This window comes from Carcharodon carcharias (genome assembly GCF_017639515.1).
Source record: "Carcharodon carcharias isolate sCarCar2 chromosome 33 unlocalized genomic scaffold, sCarCar2.pri SUPER_33_unloc_2, whole genome shotgun sequence".
NCBI lineage: Eukaryota > Metazoa > Chordata > Chondrichthyes > Lamniformes > Lamnidae > Carcharodon > Carcharodon carcharias.
The window spans coordinates 257,365-278,810 of record NW_024470692.1 but is presented as its reverse complement, the minus strand read 5'-3'; the positions used below and the strand labels follow the sequence as shown (position 1 = coordinate 278,810).

Here is a 21,446-nt window from a genome sequence, read left to right as displayed (position 1 = left end):
ATCTCCTTCTACACTGTCCCCATCAAACACTCCCAGGACAGGTACAGCACGGGGTTAGATACAGAGTGAAGCTCCATCCACACTGTCCCCATCAAACATTCCCAGGACAGGTACAGCACAGGGTTAGATATTGAGAAAAACTCCCTCTACAGCGTCCCCATCAAACACTCCCAGGACAGGTACAGCACGGGGTTAGATACAGAGTAAATCTCCCTCTACACTCTCCCCATCAAACACTCCCAGGACAGGTACAGCACAGGGTTAGAAACAGGGACCCGAGGACAATGGCACTGATACCCTCAGTTGGCGCAATATTAGATATTTAGCGAGAGATAGATTTAGCAGCGGATGAGATTAAGTTCCTAACTGCTATAACCCTTATACCCATGGAAACACTAACACAATCTTCGAGAAAGGAAAACAACGGTGTAATTTTTGAAGAGATTTTATTAACAGTTCCATTGTACTGAGGTGATCTCTCGAGGACTTCCTGCTTGGTGAGGTGGGTCTGGGGGGGCTGGTTCGGTGGGTTGTCTGCTGCTGGAGAGGGGGCTTTGATTGGGTTGCTGCTCGTTTGTGGATGTGGGATTTGGATGGTGGTTAGGTTGTGGGTTGCGATGAAGATTGTGATGATGGTGGGGTTAGGGTCTGAGTAGGGTGTGAGTGAGGATGGGCTATGGATAGATAGAGAGCTGGGTGACAGTAAGGCTGAGGGTTTAGGATGAGGGAGGGTTAGAGTTTGGGTGAGGGTTAGAGTTTGGGTGAGGGTAGGGGTGAGGGTGAGGGTAAGGTTTAGGGTTAGTGTGTGGGTGAGAAGTGAGGGTTAGGGGCTAGGATTAGTGTGTGGGATAGAGTGAGGGTGAGGGATAGAGTTTGGGTGAGGGTAAGGTTTAGGGTTCATGTGTGGTTGAGAGCTGAGGGTTAGGGGCTAGGATTAGTGTGTGAGATAGGAGTTAGGTTTAGGGGGTTGGGGTTAGGGTTAATGGGGTTAGTGTTAGGGGGTTGGGGGGTCAAAGTTAGAGGGGTTAGGGTTAGGATTAGTGGTGTTAGGATTTAGGGGGTTAGTGTTAGGAGGTTAGGATTAGTGGGGTTAGGGTTAAGAGGTTGGGGTTAAGAGGGTTAGGGTTAAAGGGCAGGCGTTAGTGGGGTTAGGTTTGGGGGTTAGGGTTAAGGGGTTGGGTGTAAGGGTTAGGGTGTTAGGATTAGTTGGGTTAGGGTTAAGGGGGTTGTGGTTAGGATTAGTGGGGTTAGGGTTAGGGTTAAGGGGTTAGGGGGCTGGGGTTAATGGGGTTAGGGTTAGGGTGTACACAGATTAGGGTGATACCTCTCCCTCCTCTATTACTCTTCAGCATCTTCGTGCAGTGAGTTTGGTCAGAACCTGATGTTGCTGAGGTTTATAAATGAGGAAGAAGCTGTTAGGTAGAATTCTGCCCCTGCCCACCTTGTCGACAGGACCCATGAGGGTATAACTGGAACCTGGTGAACAAAACAATAGATCATCAGTGTTCCTGAGGAAAGACCAACCCTATCGGTGACTGGCTCCCAATAATGGTCAGTGAGTGTGATTAACAGTCAGTGAGTGTGATTAACAGTCAGTGTGTGTGGGTAACAGTCAGTGTGCGTGGGTAATAGTCAGTGTGTGTGGGTAACAGTCAGTGAGTGTGGGTAACAGTCAGTGTGTGTGGGTAACAGTCAGTGAGTGTGGGTAACAGTCAGTGAGTGTGATTAACAGTCAGTGAACGTGTGGCTAATGGTCAGTGAGTGTGATTAACGGTCAGTTAATGGTCAGTGTGTGTGATTAACAGTCAGTGAGTGTGATTAACGGTCAGTGTATAAGATTAACGTTCAGTGAGTGTGGTTGATGATCAATGTGTGTGGTTAACGGTCAGTGAGTGTGATTAACAGTCAGTTAACGGACAGTGTGTGTGATTAACAGTCAGTGAGTGTGTGATTAATGGTCAGTGAGTCTGATTAACGGTCAGTTAACGGTCAGTGTGTGAGATTAAAGTTCAGAGAGTATGGTTAACGGTCAGTGAGTGTGTGATTAATGGTCATTGTGTATGATTACTGGTCAGTGGGTGTGATAAACAGTCAGTGAGTGTGGTTAACGGTCAGTGTGTGTGATTAACGGTCAGTGTGTGTGGTTAACAGTCAGTGAGGGTGATTAACGGTCAGTGTGTAAGATTAATGTTCAGCGAGTGTGGTTAACGGTCATTGTGTGTAGTTAACAGACAGTGAGTATGTGATTAACAGTCAGTGAATGTGATTAACGGTCAGTTAACGGTCAGTGTGTGAGATTAACTTTCAATGAGTGTGGTTAACAGTCAGTGCGTGTGATTACCGGTCAGTGTGCATGATTAATGGTCAGTGTGTGTGATTAACGGTCAGTGTGTGTGGTTAGCGGTCAGTGAGTCTGATTAACAGTCAGTGAGTGTGTGATTAAAAGTCAGTGAATCTGATTAACAGTCAGTGATTGTGATTAATGGTCAGATAACAGTCAGTGTGTGAGATTAATGTTCAGTGAGTGTGGTTAATGATCAATTTGTGTGATTAATGGTCAGTGAGTGTGATTAATGGTCAGTGTGTGCGATTAACGATCAATGTGTGTGATTAATGGTCAGTGAGTGTGATTATCGGTCAGTTAACGGTCAGTGTGTGTGATTGTCAGTCAGTAACTGTGTGTTTAACAGTCAGTGAGTGTGTGATTAACAGTCAGTGAGAGTGATTAATAGTCAGTGAGTGAGTGATTAACAGTCAGTGAGACTGATTAACGTTCAGTGATTTGGTAATCGGTGAGTGATGGTGGTTAACGGTCAGTGAGTGTGATTATCGGTCAGTTAACAGACAGCGTGTGTGATTGTCAGTCAGTGTGTGTGGTTAACTGTCAGTGAGTGTGATTATCGGTCAGTGTGTGATTGTCAGTCAATGAGTGTGTGATTGTCAGTCAATGAGTGTGTGATTGTCAGTCAATGAGTGTGTGATTAACAGTCAGTGAGTGTGTGATTAACAGTCAGTGAGTCAGATTAATAGTGAGTGTGTGTTTAACAGTCAGTGAGACTGATTAACGGTCAGTGAACGTTCAGTGTGTGAGATTAACAGTCAGTGAGTGTGGTTAATGGTCAGTGTGTGTGGTTATCGGTGAGTGAGTGTGGTTAACGGTCAATTAATGGTCAGTGTGTGAGATTAGCAGTCAAAGGTCAGTGTGTGTGGTTACCGGTCAGTGCTTCTGATTGGCAGTCAGTGAATCAGATTAGCAGTCAATGAGTGTGATTAACAGTCAGTGAGTGTGTGATTAATAGTCAGTGAGACTGATTAACAGTCAGTGAGTGTGATTAACGGTCAGTTAACGGTCAGTGTGTGAGATTAACGTTCAGTGAGTGTGGTTTACGATCATTGTGTGTGATTAACGATCAATGTGTGTGATAAATGTTCAGTGAGTGAAATTAACGGTCAGTGAGTGTGGTTATCGGTGAGTGAGTGAGTGTGGTTAACGGTCAATGACTGTGATTATCGGTCAGTTAACAGTCAGTATGTGTGATTGTCAGTCAGTGTGTGTGGTTAACTGTCAGTGAGTGTGATTATCGGTAAGGTAATGGTCAGTGTGTGATTGTCAGTCAGTGTGTGTGGTTAACTGTCAGTGAGTGTGATTATCGCTCAGTTAATGGTCAGTGCGTGATTGTCAGTCAGTTTGTGTGTGATTAACAGTCAGTGAGTGTGTGATTAACAGTCAGTGAGTGTGATTAACGGTCACTTAATGGTCAGTGTGTGAGATTAACGTTCAGTGAGTGTGGTTAATAGTCAGTGTGTGCGGTTATCGGTGAGTGAGTGTGGTTATCGGTGAGTGAGTGAGTGTGGTTAACGGTCAATGACTGTGATTATCGGTCAGTTAACAGTCAGTGTGTGTGATTGTCAGTCAGTGTGTGTGGTTAACTGTCAGTGAGTGTGATTATCGGTAAGGTAATGGTCAGTGTGTGATTGTCAGTCAGTGTGTGTGGTTAACTGTCAGTGAGTGTGATTATCGCTCAGTTAATGGTCAGTGTGTGATTGTCAGTCAGTGAGTGTGTGATTAACGGTCAGTGAGTGTGCAATTAACAGTCAGTGAGTGTGATTAACAGTCAGTGAGTCTGATTAATAGTCAGTGAGTGTGTGTTTAACAGTCAGTGAGACTGATTAACAGTCAGTGAGTGAGATTACTGGTCAACGGTCAGTGTGTGTGGTTACCGGCCAGTGAGTCTGATTAACAGTCAGTCAGTGTGATTAATGGTCAGTTAACAGTCAGTTTGTGAGATTAACATTCAGTGAGTGTGGTTAACGATCATTGTGTGTGATTAACGGTCAGTGTGTGTGTTTAACGGTCAGTGTGTGTGATTAACCATCAATGTGTGTGATTAATGGTCAGTGAGTGAAATTAACGGTCAGTGAGGGTGGTTATCGGTGAGTGAATGAGTGTGGTTAACGTTCAGTGAGTGTGATTGTCAGTCAGTGTGTGTGGTTAACTGTCAGTGAGTGTGATTATCGGTCAGTTAATGGTCAGTGTGTGATTGTCAGTCAGTGAGTGTGTGATTAATGGTCAGTGAGTGTGTGATTAATGGTCAGTGAGTGTGATTAAGAGTCAGTGAGTATGATTAACTGTCAGTGACTGTGATTAACGGTCAGTGAGTGTGTGATTAACGTTCAGTGAGTGTGGTTAATGGCCGGTGTGTGTGGTTATCGGTGAGTGAGTGGGGTTAACGGTCAATTAATGGTCAGTGTGTGAGATTAGTGGTCAAAGGTCAGTGTGTGTGGTTACCGGTCAGTGCTTCTGATTGACAGTCAGTGAATCTGATTAACAGTCAATGAGTGTGATTGTCAGTCAGTGAGTGTGTGATTAATAGTCAGTGAATCTGATTAACAGTCAGTGAGTGTGATTAACAGTCAGTGACTGTGATTAACGGTCAGTGAGTGTGTGATTAACGTTCAGTGAGTGTGGTTAATGGCCGGTGTGTGTGGTTATCGGTGAGTGAGTGGGGTTAACGGTCAATTAATGGTCAGTGTGTGAGATTAGTGGTCAAAAGTCAGTGTGTGTGGTTACCGGTCAGTGCTTCTGATTGACAGTCAGTGAATCTGATTAATAGTCAATGAGTGTGATTAACAGTCAGTGAGTGTGTGATTAATAGTCAGTGAATCTGATTAACAGTCAGTGAGTGTGATTAATGGTCAGTTAACAGTCAGTGTGAGAGATTAACGTTCAGTGATTGTGGTTAATGATCATTGTGTGTGATTAACGGTCAGTGTGTGTGATTAATGGTCAGTGAGTGAAATTAATGGTGAGTGAGTGTGGTTATCGGTGTGTGAGTGAGTGTGGTTAACGGTCAGTGAGTGTGATTATCGGTCAGTTAACAGTCAGTTTGTGTGATTGTCAGTCAGTGTGTATGGTTAGCTGTCAGTGAATGTGATTATCGGTTAGTAAACGGTCAGTGTGTGTGATTGTTAGTCAGTAAGTGTGTGATTAACAGTCAGTGAGTGTGTGACTAACAGTCAGTGAGACTGATTAACAGCCAGAGAGTGTGTGTTTAACAGTCAGTGAGACTGATTAACAGTCAGTGTGTGAGATTAACGGTCAACGGTCAGTGTGTGTGGTTACCGGCCAGTGAGTCTGATTAACAGTCAGCGAGTGTGATTAATGGTCAGTTAACAGTCAGTGTGTGAGATTAACGTTCAGTGAGTGCGGTTACCGATCATTGTGTGTGATTAACGGTCAGTGTGTGTGATTAACAGTCAGTGTGTGTGATTAACGATCAATGTGTGTGATTAATGGTCAGTGAGTGAAATTGACGGTCAGTGAGTGAGGTTATCGGTGAGTGAGCGAGTGAGTGTGGTTAACGTTCAGTGAGTGTGATTGTCAGTCAGTGTGTGTGGTTAACTGTCAGTGAGTGTGGTTATCGGTGAGTGAGTGAGTGTGGTTAACGGTCAGTGAGTGTGATTGTCAGTTTGTGTGTGTGGTTATCTGTCAGTGAGTGTGATTATCGGTCAGTTAATGGTCAGTGTGTGATTGTCAGTCAGTGAGTGCGTGATTAACCGTCAGTGAGTGTGGTTATCGGTGAGTGAGTGTGGTTAACGGTCAGTGAGTGTGATTATCGGTCAGTTAACAGTCAGTGTGTGTGATTGTCAGTCAGTGTGTGTGGTTAACTGTCAGTGAGTGTGATTATCGGTCAGTTAATGGTCAGTGTCTAATTGTCAGTCAGTGTGTGTGGTTAACTGTCAGTGACTGTGATTATCGCTCAGTTACTGGTCAGTGTGTGATTGTCAGTCAGTGAGTGTGTGATTAACAGTCAGTGAGTGTGTGATTAACGGTCAGTGAGCGTGATTAACAGTCATTGAGACGGATTAATAGTCAGTGAGTGTGTGTTTAACAGTCAGTGAGACTGATTAACAGTCAGTGAGTGTGATTAACGGTCAGTTAACGGTCAGTGTGTGAGATTAACGTTCAGTGAGTGTGGTTAATAGTCAGTGTGTGTGGTTATCGGTGGGTGAATGTGGTTAACAGTCAATTAATGGTCAGTGTGTGATTGTCAGTCAGTGAGTGTGTGATTTACAGTCAGTGAGTGTGTGATTAACGGTCAGTGAATGTGTAATTAACGGTCAGTGAGTGTGATTAATAGTCAGTGAGTCTGATTAATAGTCAGTGAGTGTGTGTTTAACAGTCAGTGTGTGAGATTAACATTCAGTGAGTGTGATTAATGGTCAGTGTGTGTGATTAACAGTCAGTGAGTGTGATTAACGGTCAGTGAGTGTGTGATTAACGGTCAGTGAGTGTGTGATTAACGGTCAGTGAGACTGAATAACAGTCAGTGAGTATGATTAATGGTCAGTTAACGGTCAGTGTGTGAGATTAATGTTAAGTGAGTGTGGTTAACGATCATTGTGTGTGATTAACGGTCAGTGTGTGTGATTAACGATCAATGTGTGTGATTAATGGTCAGTGAGTGAAATTAACAGTCAGTGAGTGTGGTTATCAGTGAGTGAGTGAGTGTGTTTAACGGTCAGTGATTGTGATTATCGGTCAGTTAACAGTCAGTGTGTGTGATTGTCAGTCAGTGTGTGTGGTTAACTGTCAGTGAGTGTGATTATCGGTCATTTAATGGTCAGTGTGTGTGATTGTCAGTCAGTGTGTGTGGTTAACTGTCAGTGAGTGTGATTATCGGTCAGTTAATGGTCAGTGTGTGATTGTCAGTCAGTGAATGTGTGATTAACAATCAGTGAGTGTGATTAACTGTCAGTGAGTCGGAATAATAGTCAGTGAGTGTGTGTTTAACAGTCAGTGAGACTGAATAACAGTCAGTGAGTGTGGTTAACGGTCAGTTAACGGTCAGTGTGTGAGATTAACGTTAAGTGAGTGTGGTTAACGATCATTGTGTGTGATTAACGGTCAGTGTGTGTGATTAACGATCAATGTGTGTGATTAATGGTCAGTGAGTGAAATTAACAGTCAGTGAGTGTGGTTATCAGTGAGTGAGTGAGTGTGGTTAACGGTCAGTGAGTGTGATTATTGGTCAGTTAACAGTCAGTGTGTGTGATTGTCAATCAGTGTGTGTGGTTAACTGTCAGTGAGTGTGATTATCGGTCAGTTAATGGTCAGTGTGTGTGATTGTTGGTCAATTAATGGTCAGTGTGTGATTGTCAGTCAGTGAGTGTGTGATTAACAGTCAGTGAGTGTGTGATTAATGGTCAGTGAATGTGTAATTAATGGTCAGTGAGTGTGATTAACAGTCAGTGAGTCTGATTAATAGTCAGTGAGTGTGTGTTTAACAGTAAGTGAGACTGATTAACAGTCAGTGTGTGAGATTAACAGTCAATGGTCAGTGTGTGTGGTTACCGGTCAGTGAGTCTGATTAACAGTCAGTGAGTGTGATTAATGGTCAGTTAACAGTCAGTGTGTGAGATTAACATTCAGTGAGTGTGATTAACGGTCAGTGAGTGTGTGATTAACGGTAAGTGATTGTGATTAACAGTCAGTGAGCCTGATTAATAGTCAGTGAGTGTGTGTTTAACAGTCAGTGAGACTGAATAACAGTCAGTGAGTGTGATTAGCGGTCAGTTAATGGTCAGTGTGTGAGATTAACATTAAGTGAGTGTGGTTAACGATCATTGTGTGTGATTAACGGTCAGTGTGTGTGATTAACGATCAGTGTGTGTGACTAATGGTCAGTGAGTGAAATTAACAGTCAGTGAGTGTGGTTATGAGTGAGTGAGTGTGGTTAATGGTCAGTGAGTGTGATTATCGGTCAGTTAACAGTCAGTGCGTGTGATTGTCAGTCAGTGTGTGTGGTTAACTGTCAGTGAGTGTGATTATCGGTTAGTTAATGGTCAGTGTGTGATTGTCAGTCAGTGAGTGTGTGATTAAGAGTCAGTGAGTGTGATTAATAGTCAGTGAGTCGGAATAATAGTCAGTGAGACTGATTAACAATCAGTGAGTGTGATTAACAGTCACTTAAGGGTCAGTGTGTGAGATTGACGTTCAGTGAGTGTGGTTAATACTCAGTGTGTGTGGTTATCGGTGAGTGAGTGTGGTTAATGGTCAATTAATGGTCAGTGTGTGATTGTCATTGAGTGAGTGTATGATTAACAGTCAGTGATTGTGTGATTAACGGTCAGTGAGTGTGTGATTAACAGTCAGTGAGTCTGATTAATAGTCAGTGAGTGTGTGTTTAACAGTCAGTGAGACTGATTAACAGTCACTGTGTGAGATTAATGGTCACTTAACGGTCAGTGTGTGAGATTAACGTTCAGTGAGTGTGGTTAATGGTCAGTGAGTGTGATTGTCAGTCAGTGTGTGTGGTTAACTGTCAGTGAGTGTGATTATCAGTCAGTTAATGGTCAGTGTGTGATTGTCAGTCAGTGGGTGTGTGATTAACAGTCAGTGAGTGTGTGATTAACGGTCAGTGAGTGTGATTAACAGTCAGTGAGCCGGATTAATAGTCAGTGAGTGTGAGTTTAACAGTCAGTGAGACTGATTAACAGTCAGTGAGTGTGATTAATGGTCACTTAACGGTCAGTGTGTGAGATTAACGTTCAGTGAGTGTGGTTCATGGTCAGTGTGTGTGGTTATCGGTGAGTGAGTGTGGTTAACGGTAAGTTAATGGTCAGTGTGTGATTGTCAGTCAGTGAGTGTGTGATTAACGGTCAGTGAGTGTGATTAAAAGTCAGTGAGTCTGATTAGTTGTCAGTGAGTGTCTGTTTAACAGTCAGTGAGACTGATTAACAGTCAGTGAGTGTGATTAACGGTCAGTTAACGGTCAGTGAGTGTGATTAACGGTCAGTCAACGGTCATTAAGTGTGTGATTAACAGTCAGTGAGACTGATTAACAGCCAGTGAGTGTGATTAACGGTCAGTGAGTGTGGTTATCGGTGAGTGAGTGTGGTTACCGGTCAGTGAGTGTGATTATCGGTCAGTTAACAGTCAGTGTGTGTGGTTAACTGTCAGTGAGTGTGATTAACAGTCAGTGAGTCAGATTAATAGTCACTGAGTGTGTGTTTAACAGTCAGTGAGACTGATTAACAGTCAGGGTGTGAGATTAACCGTCAACGGTCAGTGTGTGTGGTTACCGGTCAGTGAGTCTGATTAACAGTCAGTGAGTGTGATTAATGGTCAGTTAACAGTCAGTGTGTGTGGTTAATGGTCAGTGTGTGTGATTAACGGTCAGTGTGTGTGATTAACGATCAATGTGTGTGATTAATGGTCAGTGAATGAAATTAACGGTCAGCGAGTGTGGTTATCGGTGAGTGAGTGTGTGTGGTTAACTGTCAGTGAGTGTGATTATCTGTCAGTTAATGGTCAGTGTGTGATTGCCAGTCAGTGAGTGTGTGATTAACGGTCAGTGAGTGTGATTAACAGTCAGTGAGTCAGATTAATAGTCAGTGAGTGTGTTTTACAGTCAGTGAGACTGATTAACAGTCAGTGAGTGTGATTAACGGTCAGTTAACGGTCAGAGAGTTTGTGATTAACGTTCAGTGAGTGTAATTAACGGTCAGTGAGTGTGGTTATCGGTGAGTGAGTGAGTGAATGTGTTGAACAGTCAGTGAGTGTGATTGTCAGTTTGTGTGTGTGGTTATCGATCAGTTAATGGTCAGTGTGTGATTGTCAGTCAGTGAGTGTGTGATTAACAGTCAGTGATTCGGATTAATAGTCAGTGAGTGTGTTTTAAACAGTCAGTGAGACTGATTAACAGTCAGTGAGTGTGATTAACGGTCAGTTAACTGTCAGTGAGTGTGTGATTAACGTTCAGTGAGTGTGGTTAATGATCAGTGTGTGTGGTTATCGGTGAGTGAGTGGGGTTAACGGTCAATTAATGGTCACTGTGTGAGATTAGTGGTCAAAGGCCAGTGTGTGTGGTTACCAGTCAGTGCTTCTGATTGACAGTCAGTGAATCTGTTTAACAGTCAATGAGTGTGATTAACAGTCAGTGAGTGTGTGATTAATAGTCAGTGAATCTGATTAACAGTCAGAGAGTGTGATTAGTGGTCAGTTAACAGTCAGTGTGTGAGATTAACGTTCAGTGAGTGTGGTTAACGATCATTGTGTGTGATTAACGGTCAGTGTGTGTGATTAACAGTCAATGTGTGTGATTAATGATCAGTGAGTGAAATTAACGGTGAGTGTGTGGTTATCGGTGAGTGAGTGAGTGTGGTTCACAGTCAGTGAGTATGATTATCGGTCAGTTAATGGTCAGTGTGTGTGATTGTCAGTCAGTGTGTGTGGTTAACTGTCAGTGAGTGTGATTATTGGTCAGTTAATGGTCAGTGTGTGATTGTCAGTCAGTGAGTGTGTGATTAACAGTCAGTGAGTGTGTGATTAACAGTCAGTGAGTGTGTGATTAATGTTCAGTGAGTGTGATTAACCGTCAGTGAGTCTGATTAATAGTCAGTGAGTGTGTGATTAATAGTCAGTGAGACTGATTAACAGTCAGTGAGTGTGATTAACGGTCAGTTAATGGTCAGTGTGTGAGATTAACCTTCAGTGAGTGTGGTTAATGGTCATTGTGTGTGGTTATCGGTGAATAAGTGAGGTTAACGGTCTATTAATGGTCAGTGTGTGATTGTCAGTCAGTGAGTGTGTGATTAACGGTCAGTGAGTGTGTGATTAACAGTCAGTGAGTCTGATTAACAGTCAGTGAGTGTGTGTTTAACAGTCAGCGAGAATGAATAACAGTCAGTGAGTGTGATTAGCGGTCAGTTAATGGTCAGTGTGTGAGATTAACGTTAAGTGAGTGTGGTTAACGATCATTGTGTGTGATTAACGGTCAGTGTGTGTGATTAACGATCAGTGTGTGTGACTAATGGTCAGTGAGTGAAATTAACAGTCAGTGAGTGTGGTTATGAGTGAGTGAGTGTGGTTAATGGTCAGTGAGTGTGATTATCGGTCAGTTAACAGTCAGTGCGTGTGATTGTCAGTCAGTGTGTGTGGTTAACTGTCAGTGAGTGTGATTATCGGTTAGTTAATGGTCAGTGTGTGATTGTCAGTCAGTGAGTGTGTGATTAAGAGTCAGTGAGTGTGATTAATAGTCAGTGAGTCGGAATAATAGTCAGTGAGACTGATTAACAATCAGTGAGTGTGATTAACAGTCACTTAAGGGTCAGTGTGTGAGATTGACGTTCAGTGAGTGTGGTTAATACTCAGTGTGTGTGGTTATCGGTGAGTGAGTGTGGTTAACGGTCAATTAATGGTCAGTGTGTGATTGTCATTGAGTGAGTGTATGATTAACAGTCAGTGATTGTGTGATTAACGGTCAGTGAGTGTGTGATTAACAGTCAGTGAGTCTGATTAATAGTCAGTGAGTGTGTGTTTAACAGTCAGTGAGACTGATTAACAGTCACTGTGTGAGATTAATGGTCACTTAACGGTCAGTGTGTGAGATTAACGTTCAGTGAGTGTGGTTAATGGTCAGTGAGTGTGATTGTCAGTCAGTGTGTGTGGTTAACTGTCAGTGAGTGTGATTATCGGTCAGTTAATGGTCAGTGTGTGATTGTCAGTCAGTGGGTGTGTGATTAACAGTCAGTGAGTGTGTGATTAACGGTCAGTGAGTGTGATTAACAGTCAGTGAGCCGGATTAATAGTCAGTGAGTGTGTGTTTAACAGTCAGTGAGACTGATTAACAGTCACTGTGTGAGATTAATGGTCACTTAACGGTCAGTGTGTGAGATTAACGTTCAGTGAGTGTGGTTAATGGTCAGTGAGTGTGATTGTCAGTCAGTGTGTGTGGTTAACTGTCAGTGAGTGTGATTATCAGTCAGTTAATGGTCAGTGTGTGATTGTCAGTCAGTGGGTGTGTGATTAACAGTCAGTGAGTGTGTGATTAACGGTCAGTGAGTGTGATTAACAGTCAGTGAGCCGGATTAATAGTCAGTGAGTGTGAGTTTAACAGTCAGTGAGACTGATTAACAGTCAGTGAGTGTGATTAATGGTCACTTAACGGTCAGTGTGTGAGATTAACGTTCAGTGAGTGTGGTTCATGGTCAGTGTGTGTGGTTATCGGTGAGTGAGTGTGGTTAACGGTAAGTTAATGGTCAGTGTGTGATTGTCAGTCAGTGAGTGTGTGATTAACGGTCAGTGAGTGTGATTAAAAGTCAGTGAGTCTGATTAGTTGTCAGTGAGTGTCTGTTTAACAGTCAGTGAGACTGATTAACAGTCAGTGAGTGTGATTAACGGTCAGTTAACGGTCAGTGAGTGTGATTAACGGTCAGTCAACGGTCATTAAGTGTGTGATTAACAGTCAGTGAGACTGATTAACAGCCAGTGAGTGTGATTAACGGTCAGTGAGTGTGGTTATCGGTGAGTGAGTGTGGTTACCGGTCAGTGAGTGTGATTATCGGTCAGTTAACAGTCAGTGTGTGTGGTTAACTGTCAGTGAGTGTGATTAACAGTCAGTGAGTCAGATTAATAGTCACTGAGTGTGTGTTTAACAGTCAGTGAGACTGATTAACAGTCAGGGTGTGAGATTAACCGTCAACGGTCAGTGTGTGTGGTTACCGGTCAGTGAGTCTGATTAACAGTCAGTGAGTGTGATTAATGGTCAGTTAACAGTCAGTGTGTGTGGTTAATGGTCAGTGTGTGTGATTAACGGTCAGTGTGTGTGATTAACGATCAATGTGTGTGATTAATGGTCAGTGAATGAAATTAACGGTCAGCGAGTGTGGTTATCGGTGAGTGAGTGTGTGTGGTTAACTGTCAGTGAGTGTGATTATCTGTCAGTTAATGGTCAGTGTGTGATTGCCAGTCAGTGAGTGTGTGATTAACGGTCAGTGAGTGTGATTAACAGTCAGTGAGTCAGATTAATAGTCAGTGAGTGTGTTTTACAGTCAGTGAGACTGATTAACAGTCAGTGAGTGTGATTAACGGTCAGTTAACGGTCAGAGAGTTTGTGATTAACGTTCAGTGAGTGTAATTAACGGTCAGTGAGTGTGGTTATCGGTGAGTGAGTGAGTGAATGTGTTGAACAGTCAGTGAGTGTGATTGTCAGTTTGTGTGTGTGGTTATCGATCAGTTAATGGTCAGTGTGTGATTGTCAGTCAGTGAGTGTGTGATTAACAGTCAGTGATTCGGATTAATAGTCAGTGAGTGTGTTTTAAACAGTCAGTGAGACTGATTAACAGTCAGTGAGTGTGATTAACGGTCAGTTAACTGTCAGTGAGTGTGTGATTAACGTTCAGTGAGTGTGGTTAATGATCAGTGTGTGTGGTTATCGGTGAGTGAGTGGGGTTAACGGTCAATTAATGGTCACTGTGTGAGATTAGTGGTCAAAGGCCAGTGTGTGTGGTTACCAGTCAGTGCTTCTGATTGACAGTCAGTGAATCTGTTTAACAGTCAATGAGTGTGATTAACAGTCAGTGAGTGTGTGATTAATAGTCAGTGAATCTGATTAACAGTCAGAGAGTGTGATTAGTGGTCAGTTAACAGTCAGTGTGTGAGATTAACGTTCAGTGAGTGTGGTTAACGATCATTGTGTGTGATTAACGGTCAGTGTGTGTGATTAACAGTCAATGTGTGTGATTAATGATCAGTGAGTGAAATTAACGGTGAGTGAGTGTGGTTATCGGTGAGTGAGTGAGTGTGGTTCACAGTCAGTGAGTATGATTATCGGTCAGTTAATGGTCAGTGTGTGTGATTGTCAGTCAGTGTGTGTGGTTAACTGTCAGTGAGTGTGATTATTGGTCAGTTAATGGTCAGTGTGTGATTGTCAGTCAGTGAGTGTGTGATTAACAGTCAGTGAGTGTGTGATTAATGTTCAGTGAGTGTGATTAACCGTCAGTGAGTCTGATTAATAGTCAGTGAGTGTGTGATTAATAGTCAGTGAGACTGATTAACAGTCAGTGAGTGTGATTAACGGTCAGTTAATGGTCAGTGTGTGAGATTAACCTTCAGTGAGTGTGGTTAATGGTCATTGTGTGTGGTTATCAGTGAATAAGTGAGGTTAACGGTCTATTAATGGTCAGTGTGTGATTGTCAGTCAGTGAGTGTGTGATTAACGGTCAGTGAGTGTGTGATTAACAGTCAGTGAGTCTGATTAACAGTCAGTGAGTGTGTGTTTAACAGTCAGCGAGACTGAATAACAGTCAGTGAGTGTGATTAGCGGTCAGTTAATGGTCAGTGTGTGAGATTAACGTTAAGTGAGTGTGGTTAACGATCATTGTGTGTGATTAACGGTCAGTGTGTGTGATTAACGATCAGTGTGTGTGACTAATGGTCAGTGAGTGAAATTAACAGTCAGTGAGTGTGGTTATGAGTGAGTGAGTGTGGTTAATGGTCAGTGAGTGTGATTATCGGTCAGTTAACAGTCAGTGCGTGTGATTGTCAGTCAGTGTGTGTGGTTAACTGTCAGTGAGTGTGATTATCGGTTAGTTAATGGTCAGTGTGTGATTGTCAGTCAGTGAGTGTGTGATTAAGAGTCAGTGAGTGTGATTAATAGTCAGTGAGTCGGAATAATAGTCAGTGAGACTGATTAACAATCAGTGAGTGTGATTAACAGTCACTTAAGGGTCAGTGTGTGAGATTGACGTTCAGTGAGTGTGGTTAATACTCAGTGTGTGTGGTTATCGGTGAGTGAGTGTGGTTAACGGTCAATTAATGGTCAGTGTGTGATTGTCATTGAGTGAGTGTATGATTAACAGTCAGTGATTGTGTGATTAACGGTCAGTGAGTGTGTGATTAACAGTCAGTGAGTCTGATTAATAGTCAGTGAGTGTGTGTTTAACAGTCAGTGAGACTGATTAACAGTCACTGTGTGAGATTAATGGTCACTTAACGGTCAGTGTGTGAGATTAACGTTCAGTGAGTGTGGTTAATGGTCAGTGAGTGTGATTGTCAGTCAGTGTGTGTGGTTAACTGTCAGTGAGTGTGATTATCGGTCAGTTAATGGTCAGTGTGTGATTGTCAGTCAGTGGGTGTGTGATTAACAGTCAGTGAGTGTGTGATTAACGGTCAGTGAGTGTGATTAACAGTCAGTGAGCCGGATTAATAGTCAGTGAGTGTGTGTTTAACAGTCAGTGAGACTGATTAACAGTCAGTGAGTGTGATTAATGGTCACTTAACGGTCAGTGTGTGAGATTAACGTTCAGTGAGTGTGGTTCATGGTCAGTGTGTGTGGTTATCGGTGAGTGAGTGTGGTTAACGGTAAGTTAATGGTCAGTGTGTGATTGTCAGTCAGTGAGTGTGTGATTAACGGTCAGTGAGTGTGATTAAAAGTCAGTGAGTCTGATTAGTTGTCAGTGAGTGTCTGTTTAACAGTCAGTGAGACTGATTAACAGTCAGTGAGTGTGATTAACGGTCAGTTAACGGTCAGTGAGTGTGATTAACGGTCAGTCAACGGTCATTAAGTGTGTGATTAACAGTCAGTGAGACTGATTAACAGCCAGTGAGTGTGATTAACGGTCAGTGAGTGTGGTTATCGGTGAGTGAGTGTGGTTACCGGTCAGTGAGTGTGATTATCGGTCAGTTAACAGTCAGTGTGTGTGGTTAACTGTCAGTGAGTGTGATTAACAGTCAGTGAGTCGGATTAATAGTCACTGAGTGTGTGTTTAACAGTCAGTGAGACTGATTAACAGTCAGGGTGTGAGATTAACCGTCAACGGTCAGTGTGTGTGGTTACCGGTCAGTGAGTCTGATTAACAGTCAGTGAGTGTGATTAATGGTCAGTTAACAGTCAGTGTGTGTGATTAATGGTCAGTGTGTGTGATTAACGGTCAGTGTGTGTGATTAACGATCAATGTGTGTGATTAATGGTCAGTGAATGAAATTAACGGTCAGCGAGTGTGGTTATCGGTGAGTGAGTGTGTGTGGTTAACTGTCAGTGAGTGTGATTATCTGTCAGTTAATGGTCAGTGTGTGATTGCCAGTCAGTGAGTGTGTGATTAACGGTCAGTGAGTGTGATTAACAGTCAGTGAGTCAGATTAATAGTCAGTGAGTGTGTTTTACAGTCAGTGAGACTGATTAACAGTCAGTGAGTGTGATTAACGGTCAGTTAACGGTCAGAGAGTTTGTGATTAACGTTCAGTGAGTGTGGTTAATGGTCAGTGTGTGTGGTTATCGGTGAGTGAGTGGGGTTAACGGTCAATTAATGATCAGTGTGTGAGATTAGTGGTCAAAGGTCAGTGTGTGTGGTTACCGGTCAGTGCTTCTGATTGACAGTCAGTGAATCTGAATAACAGTCAATGAGTGTGATTAACAGTCAGTGAGTGTGTGATTAATAGTCAGTGAGACTGATTAACAGTCAGTGAGTGTGATTAACGGTCAGTTAATGGTCAGTGTGTGAGATTAACCTTCAGTGAGTGTGGTTAATGGTCATTGTGTGTGGTTATCGGTGAATAAGTGAGGTTAACGGTCTATTAATGGTCAGTGTGTGATTGTCAGTCAGTGAGTGTGTGATTAACAGTCAGTGAGTGTGTGATTAATGGTCAGTGAATGTGTGATTAACGGTCAGTGAGTGTGATTAACAGTCAGTGAGTGTGTGTTTAACAGCCAGTGAGACTGATTAACAGTCAGTGTGTGTGATTAACAGTCAGTGTGTGAGATTAACGGTCAACGGTCAGTGTGTGTGGTTACCTGTCAGTGACAAAAACAGAATTACCTGGAAAAACTCAGCAGGTCTGGCAGCATCGGCAGAGAAGAAAAGAGTTGACGTTTCGAGTCCTCATGACCCTTCGACAGAACTAGTTCTGTCGCAGGGTCATGAGGACTCGAAACGTCAACTCTTTTCTTCTCCACCGATGCTGCCAGACCTGCTGAGTTTTTCCATGTAATTCTGTTTTTGTTTTGGATTTCCAGCATCCGCAGTTTTTTTGTTTTTACCTGTCAGTGAATCTGATTAACAGTCAGTGAGTGTGTGATTAACAGTAAGTGACTGTGTGATTAACAGTCAGTGAGACTGATTAACAGCCAGTGAGTGTGATTAACAGCCAATGAATGTGGTTATCGGTGAGTGAGTGTGGTTAACGGTCAGTGAGTGCGATTATCGGTCAGTTAACCGTCAGTGTGTGTGGTTAACTGTCAGTGAGTGTGATTAACAGGCAGTGAGTCGGATTAATAGTCACTGAGTGTGTGTTTAACAGTCAGTGAGACTGATTAACAGTCAGTGTGTGAGATTAACCGTCAACGGTCAGTGTGTGTGGTTACCGGTCAGTGAGTTTGAATAACAGTCAGTGAGTGTGATTAACAGTCAGTTAACAGTCAGTGTGTGAGATTAACGTTCAGTGAGTGTGGTTAACGATCATTGTGTGTGATTAACGGTCAGTGTGTGTGATTAATGGTCAGTGAGTGAAATTAACGGTCAGTGAGTGTGGTTATCGGTGAGTGAGTGAGTGAATGTGGTGAACAGTCAGTGAGTGTGATTGTCAGTTTGTGTGTGTGGTTATCGATCAGTTAATGGTCAGTGTGTGATTGTCAGTCAGTGAGTGTGTGATTAACAGTCAGTGATTCGGATTAATAGTCAGTGAGTGTGTTTTTAACAGTCAGTGAGACTGATTAACAGTCAGTGAGTGTGATTAAGGGTCAGTTAACTGTCAGTGAGTGTGTGATTAACGTTCAGTGAGTGTGGTTAATGATCAGTGTGTGTGGTTATCGGTGCGTGAGTGGGGTTAACGGTCAATTAATGGTCAGTGTGTGAGATTAGTGGTCAAAGGTCAGTGTGTGTGGTTACCAGTCAGTGCTTCTGATTGACAGTCAGTGAATCTGTTTAACAGTCAATGAGTGTGATTAACAGTCAGTGAGTGTGTGATTAATAGTCAGTGAATCTGATTAACAGTCAGAGAGTGTGATTAATGGTCAGTTAACAGTCAGTGTGTGAGATTAAAGTTCAGTGAGTGTGGTTAACGATCATTGTGTGTGATTAACGGTCAGTGTGTGTGATTAACAGTCAATGTGTGTGATTAATGATCAGTGAGTGAAATTAACGGTGAGTGAGTGTGGTTATCGGTGAGTGAGTGAGTGTGGTTCACAGTCAGTGAGTATGATTATCGGTCAGTTAACAGTCAGTGTGTGTGATTGTCAGTCAGTGTGTATGGTTAGCTGTCTGTGAATGTGATTATCGGTCAGTTAATGGTCAGTGTGTGCTTGTCAGTCAGTGTGTGTGTTTAACTGTCAGTGAGTGTGATTATTGGTCAGTTAATGGTCAGTGTGTGATTGTCAGTCAGTGAGTGTGTGATTAACAGTCAGTGAGTGTGTGATTAATGTTCAGTGAGTGTGATTAACCGTCAGTGAGTCTGATTAATAGTCAGTGAGTGTGTGTTTAACAGTCAGTGAGTGTGATTGACGGTCAGTTAACGGTCCGTGTGTGAGATTAACGTTCAGTGAGTGTGGTTAATGGTCAGTGTGTGTGATTAACGGTCAGCGTGTGTGATTAACGATCAATGTGTGTGATTAATGGTCAGTGAGTGAAATTAACTGTCAGTGAGTATGGTTATTGGTGAGTGAGTGAGTGTGGTTAACGGTCAGTGAGTGTGATTATCGGTCAGTTAACAGTCAGTGTGTGTGATTGTCAGTCATTGTGTGTGGTTCACTGTCAGTGAGTGTGGTTATGGGTCAGTTAATGGTCAGTGTGTGATTGTCAGTCGGTGTGGGTGGTTAACTGTCAGTGAGTGTGATTATCGCTCAGTTAATGGTCAGTGTGTGATTATCAGTCACTAAGTGTATGATTAACAGTCAGTGAGTGTGTGATTAACGGTCAGTGAGTGTGATTAAAGGTCACTGTGTTTGATTAACAGTCAGTGAGTGTGATTAGCAGTCAGTGAGTGTGATTAACGGTCAGTGTGTGTGATTAAAGATCAGTGAGTGTGGTTAATGGTCGGTGTGTGTGATTAATGGTCAGTGTGTGTGATTAATGGTAATTGTGTGGGATTAATGGTCAGTGACTGTCGTTAACAGTCAGTGAGTGTGTGATTAACGGTCCTTGTGTGTAGTTCACAGTCAGTGAGTGTCTCATTACCAGTCAGTGAATCTGATTAACAGTCAGTGAGTGTGATTAACAGTCAGTTAACAGTCAGTGTGTGAGATTAACGTTCAGTGAGTGTGGTTAACGATCAATGTGCGTGATTAATGGTCAGTGTGTGTGATTATCGGTGAGTGAGTGTGGTTAACAGTCAGTGAGTGTGATTATCGGTCAGTGAACAGTCAGTGTGTGTGGTTAACTGTCAGTGAGTGTGATTATCGGTCAGTTAATGGTCAGTGTGTGATTGTCAGTCAGTGAGTGTGTGATTGTCAGTCAGTGAGTGTGTGATTAACGGTCAGTGAGTGTGATTAACAGTCAGTGAGTGTGTGGTTAACGGTCAGTGTATGTGATTAATGGTCATTGTGTGTGATTAATGGACAGTGAGTGTGGTTAATGGTCAGTGAGTGTGGTTAACAGCCAGTGAGTGTGGTTAACAGTCAGTGTGTGTGATTAATGGTCAGTGTGTTTGATTAACAGTCAGTGAGTGCAATTAATGGTCAGTGAGTGTGATTAACGATCAATTTGTGTGATTAACGGTCAGTGAGTGTGGTTAACAGTCAGCTTGTGTGATCAACAGTCAGTGAGTTTGATTAACAGTCAGTGAGTGTGATTAATAGTCAGCGTGTGTGATTTACGGTTATTGGGTGTGATTAACAGTCAGTGAGTGTGGTTAACAGTCAGTGAGTGTGGTTAACAGTCAGCTTTTTGATCAACAGTCAGTGAGTGTGGTTAACAGTCAGTGAGTGTGGTTAACAGTCAGTGAGTGTGTCTAACAGTCAGTGAGTGTAATTAACAGTCTGAGAGTGTGATTAACAGTCTGTGAGTGTGATTAACGGTCAGTGTGTGTGATTAACGGTCAGTGTGTGAGATTAATGGCCAATGGTTAGTGTGTGTGGTTACCGGTCAGTGAGTCTGATTGACAGTCAGTGAGTCTGATTAACGGTCAGTGAATCTGACTAACAGTCAGTGTGTGTGACTAACGGTCATTGTGTGTGATTAACGGTCATTGTTTGTGATTAACGGTTAGTGAGTGTGGTTAACAGTCAGTGTGTGTGATTAACAGACAGTGATTGTGATTAACGGTCAGTGTGTGTGATTAACGGTCAGTGTGTGTGATTAACGAACAATGTGTGTGATTAATGGTCAGTGAGTGAAATTAACGGTCAATGAATGTGGTTATTGGTGAGTGAGTGAGTGTGGTTAACGGTCAGTGAGTGTGATTGTCAGTCAGTGTGTGTGGTTAACTGTCAGTGAGTGTGATTATCGGTCAGTTAACGGTCAGTGTGTCTGATTGTCAGTCAGTAAGTGTGTGATTAACAGTCAGTGAGTGTGTGATTAACAGTCAGTGAGACAGATTAACAGCCAGTGAGTGTGATTAACGGTCAGTGAGTGTGATTATCGGTCAGTTAACAGTCAGTGTGTGTGATTGTCAGTCAGTGTGTGTGGTTAACTGTCAGTGAGCGTGGTTATCGGTGAGTGAGTGTGGTTAACGGTCAGTGAGTGTGGTTAACGGTCAGTGAGTGTGTGGTTAACAGTCAGTGAGACTGATTAACAGTCAGTGAGTGTGATTAATGGTAAGTGAGTGTGGTTATCGGTGAGTGAGTGTGGTTAACGGTCAGTGAGTGTGATTATCGGTCAGTTAACAGTCAGTGTGTGTGATGGTCAGTCAGTGTGTGTGGTTCACTGTCAGTGAGTGTGATTATCGGTCAGTTAATGGTCAGTGTGTGATTGTCAGTCAGTGTGTGTGGTTAACTGTCAGTGAGTGTGATTATCGCTCAGTGAGTTGGATTAATAGCCAGTGAGTGTGTGTTTAACAGTCAGTGAGACTGATTAACAGTCAGTGAGTGTGATTAATGGTAAGTGAGTGTGGTTATCGGTGAGTGAGTGTGGTTAACGGTCAGTGAGTGTGATTATCGGTCAGTTAACAGTCAGTGTGTGTGATGGTCAGTCAGTGTGTGTGGTTCACTGTCAGTGAGTGTGATTATCGGTCA

General features: G+C 42.8%; 1 protein-coding gene across 1 annotated transcript in view; it reads right to left on the bottom strand.

The window, feature by feature from the left end:
• Positions 1 to 429: 429 nt before the first annotated feature.
• LOC121274169 (procollagen C-endopeptidase enhancer 2-like) overlaps positions 430 to 21,446 on the bottom strand; it is a 53,223-nt gene continuing 32,206 nt past the window's right edge. Inside the window, exon 9 of the mRNA XM_041181369.1 lies at positions 430 to 1,476. Coding sequence (XP_041037303.1) covers positions 1,346 to 1,476 — 131 coding nt within the window. The 3' untranslated portion in view covers positions 430 to 1,345. The remainder of the gene's footprint in view (positions 1,477 to 21,446) is intronic.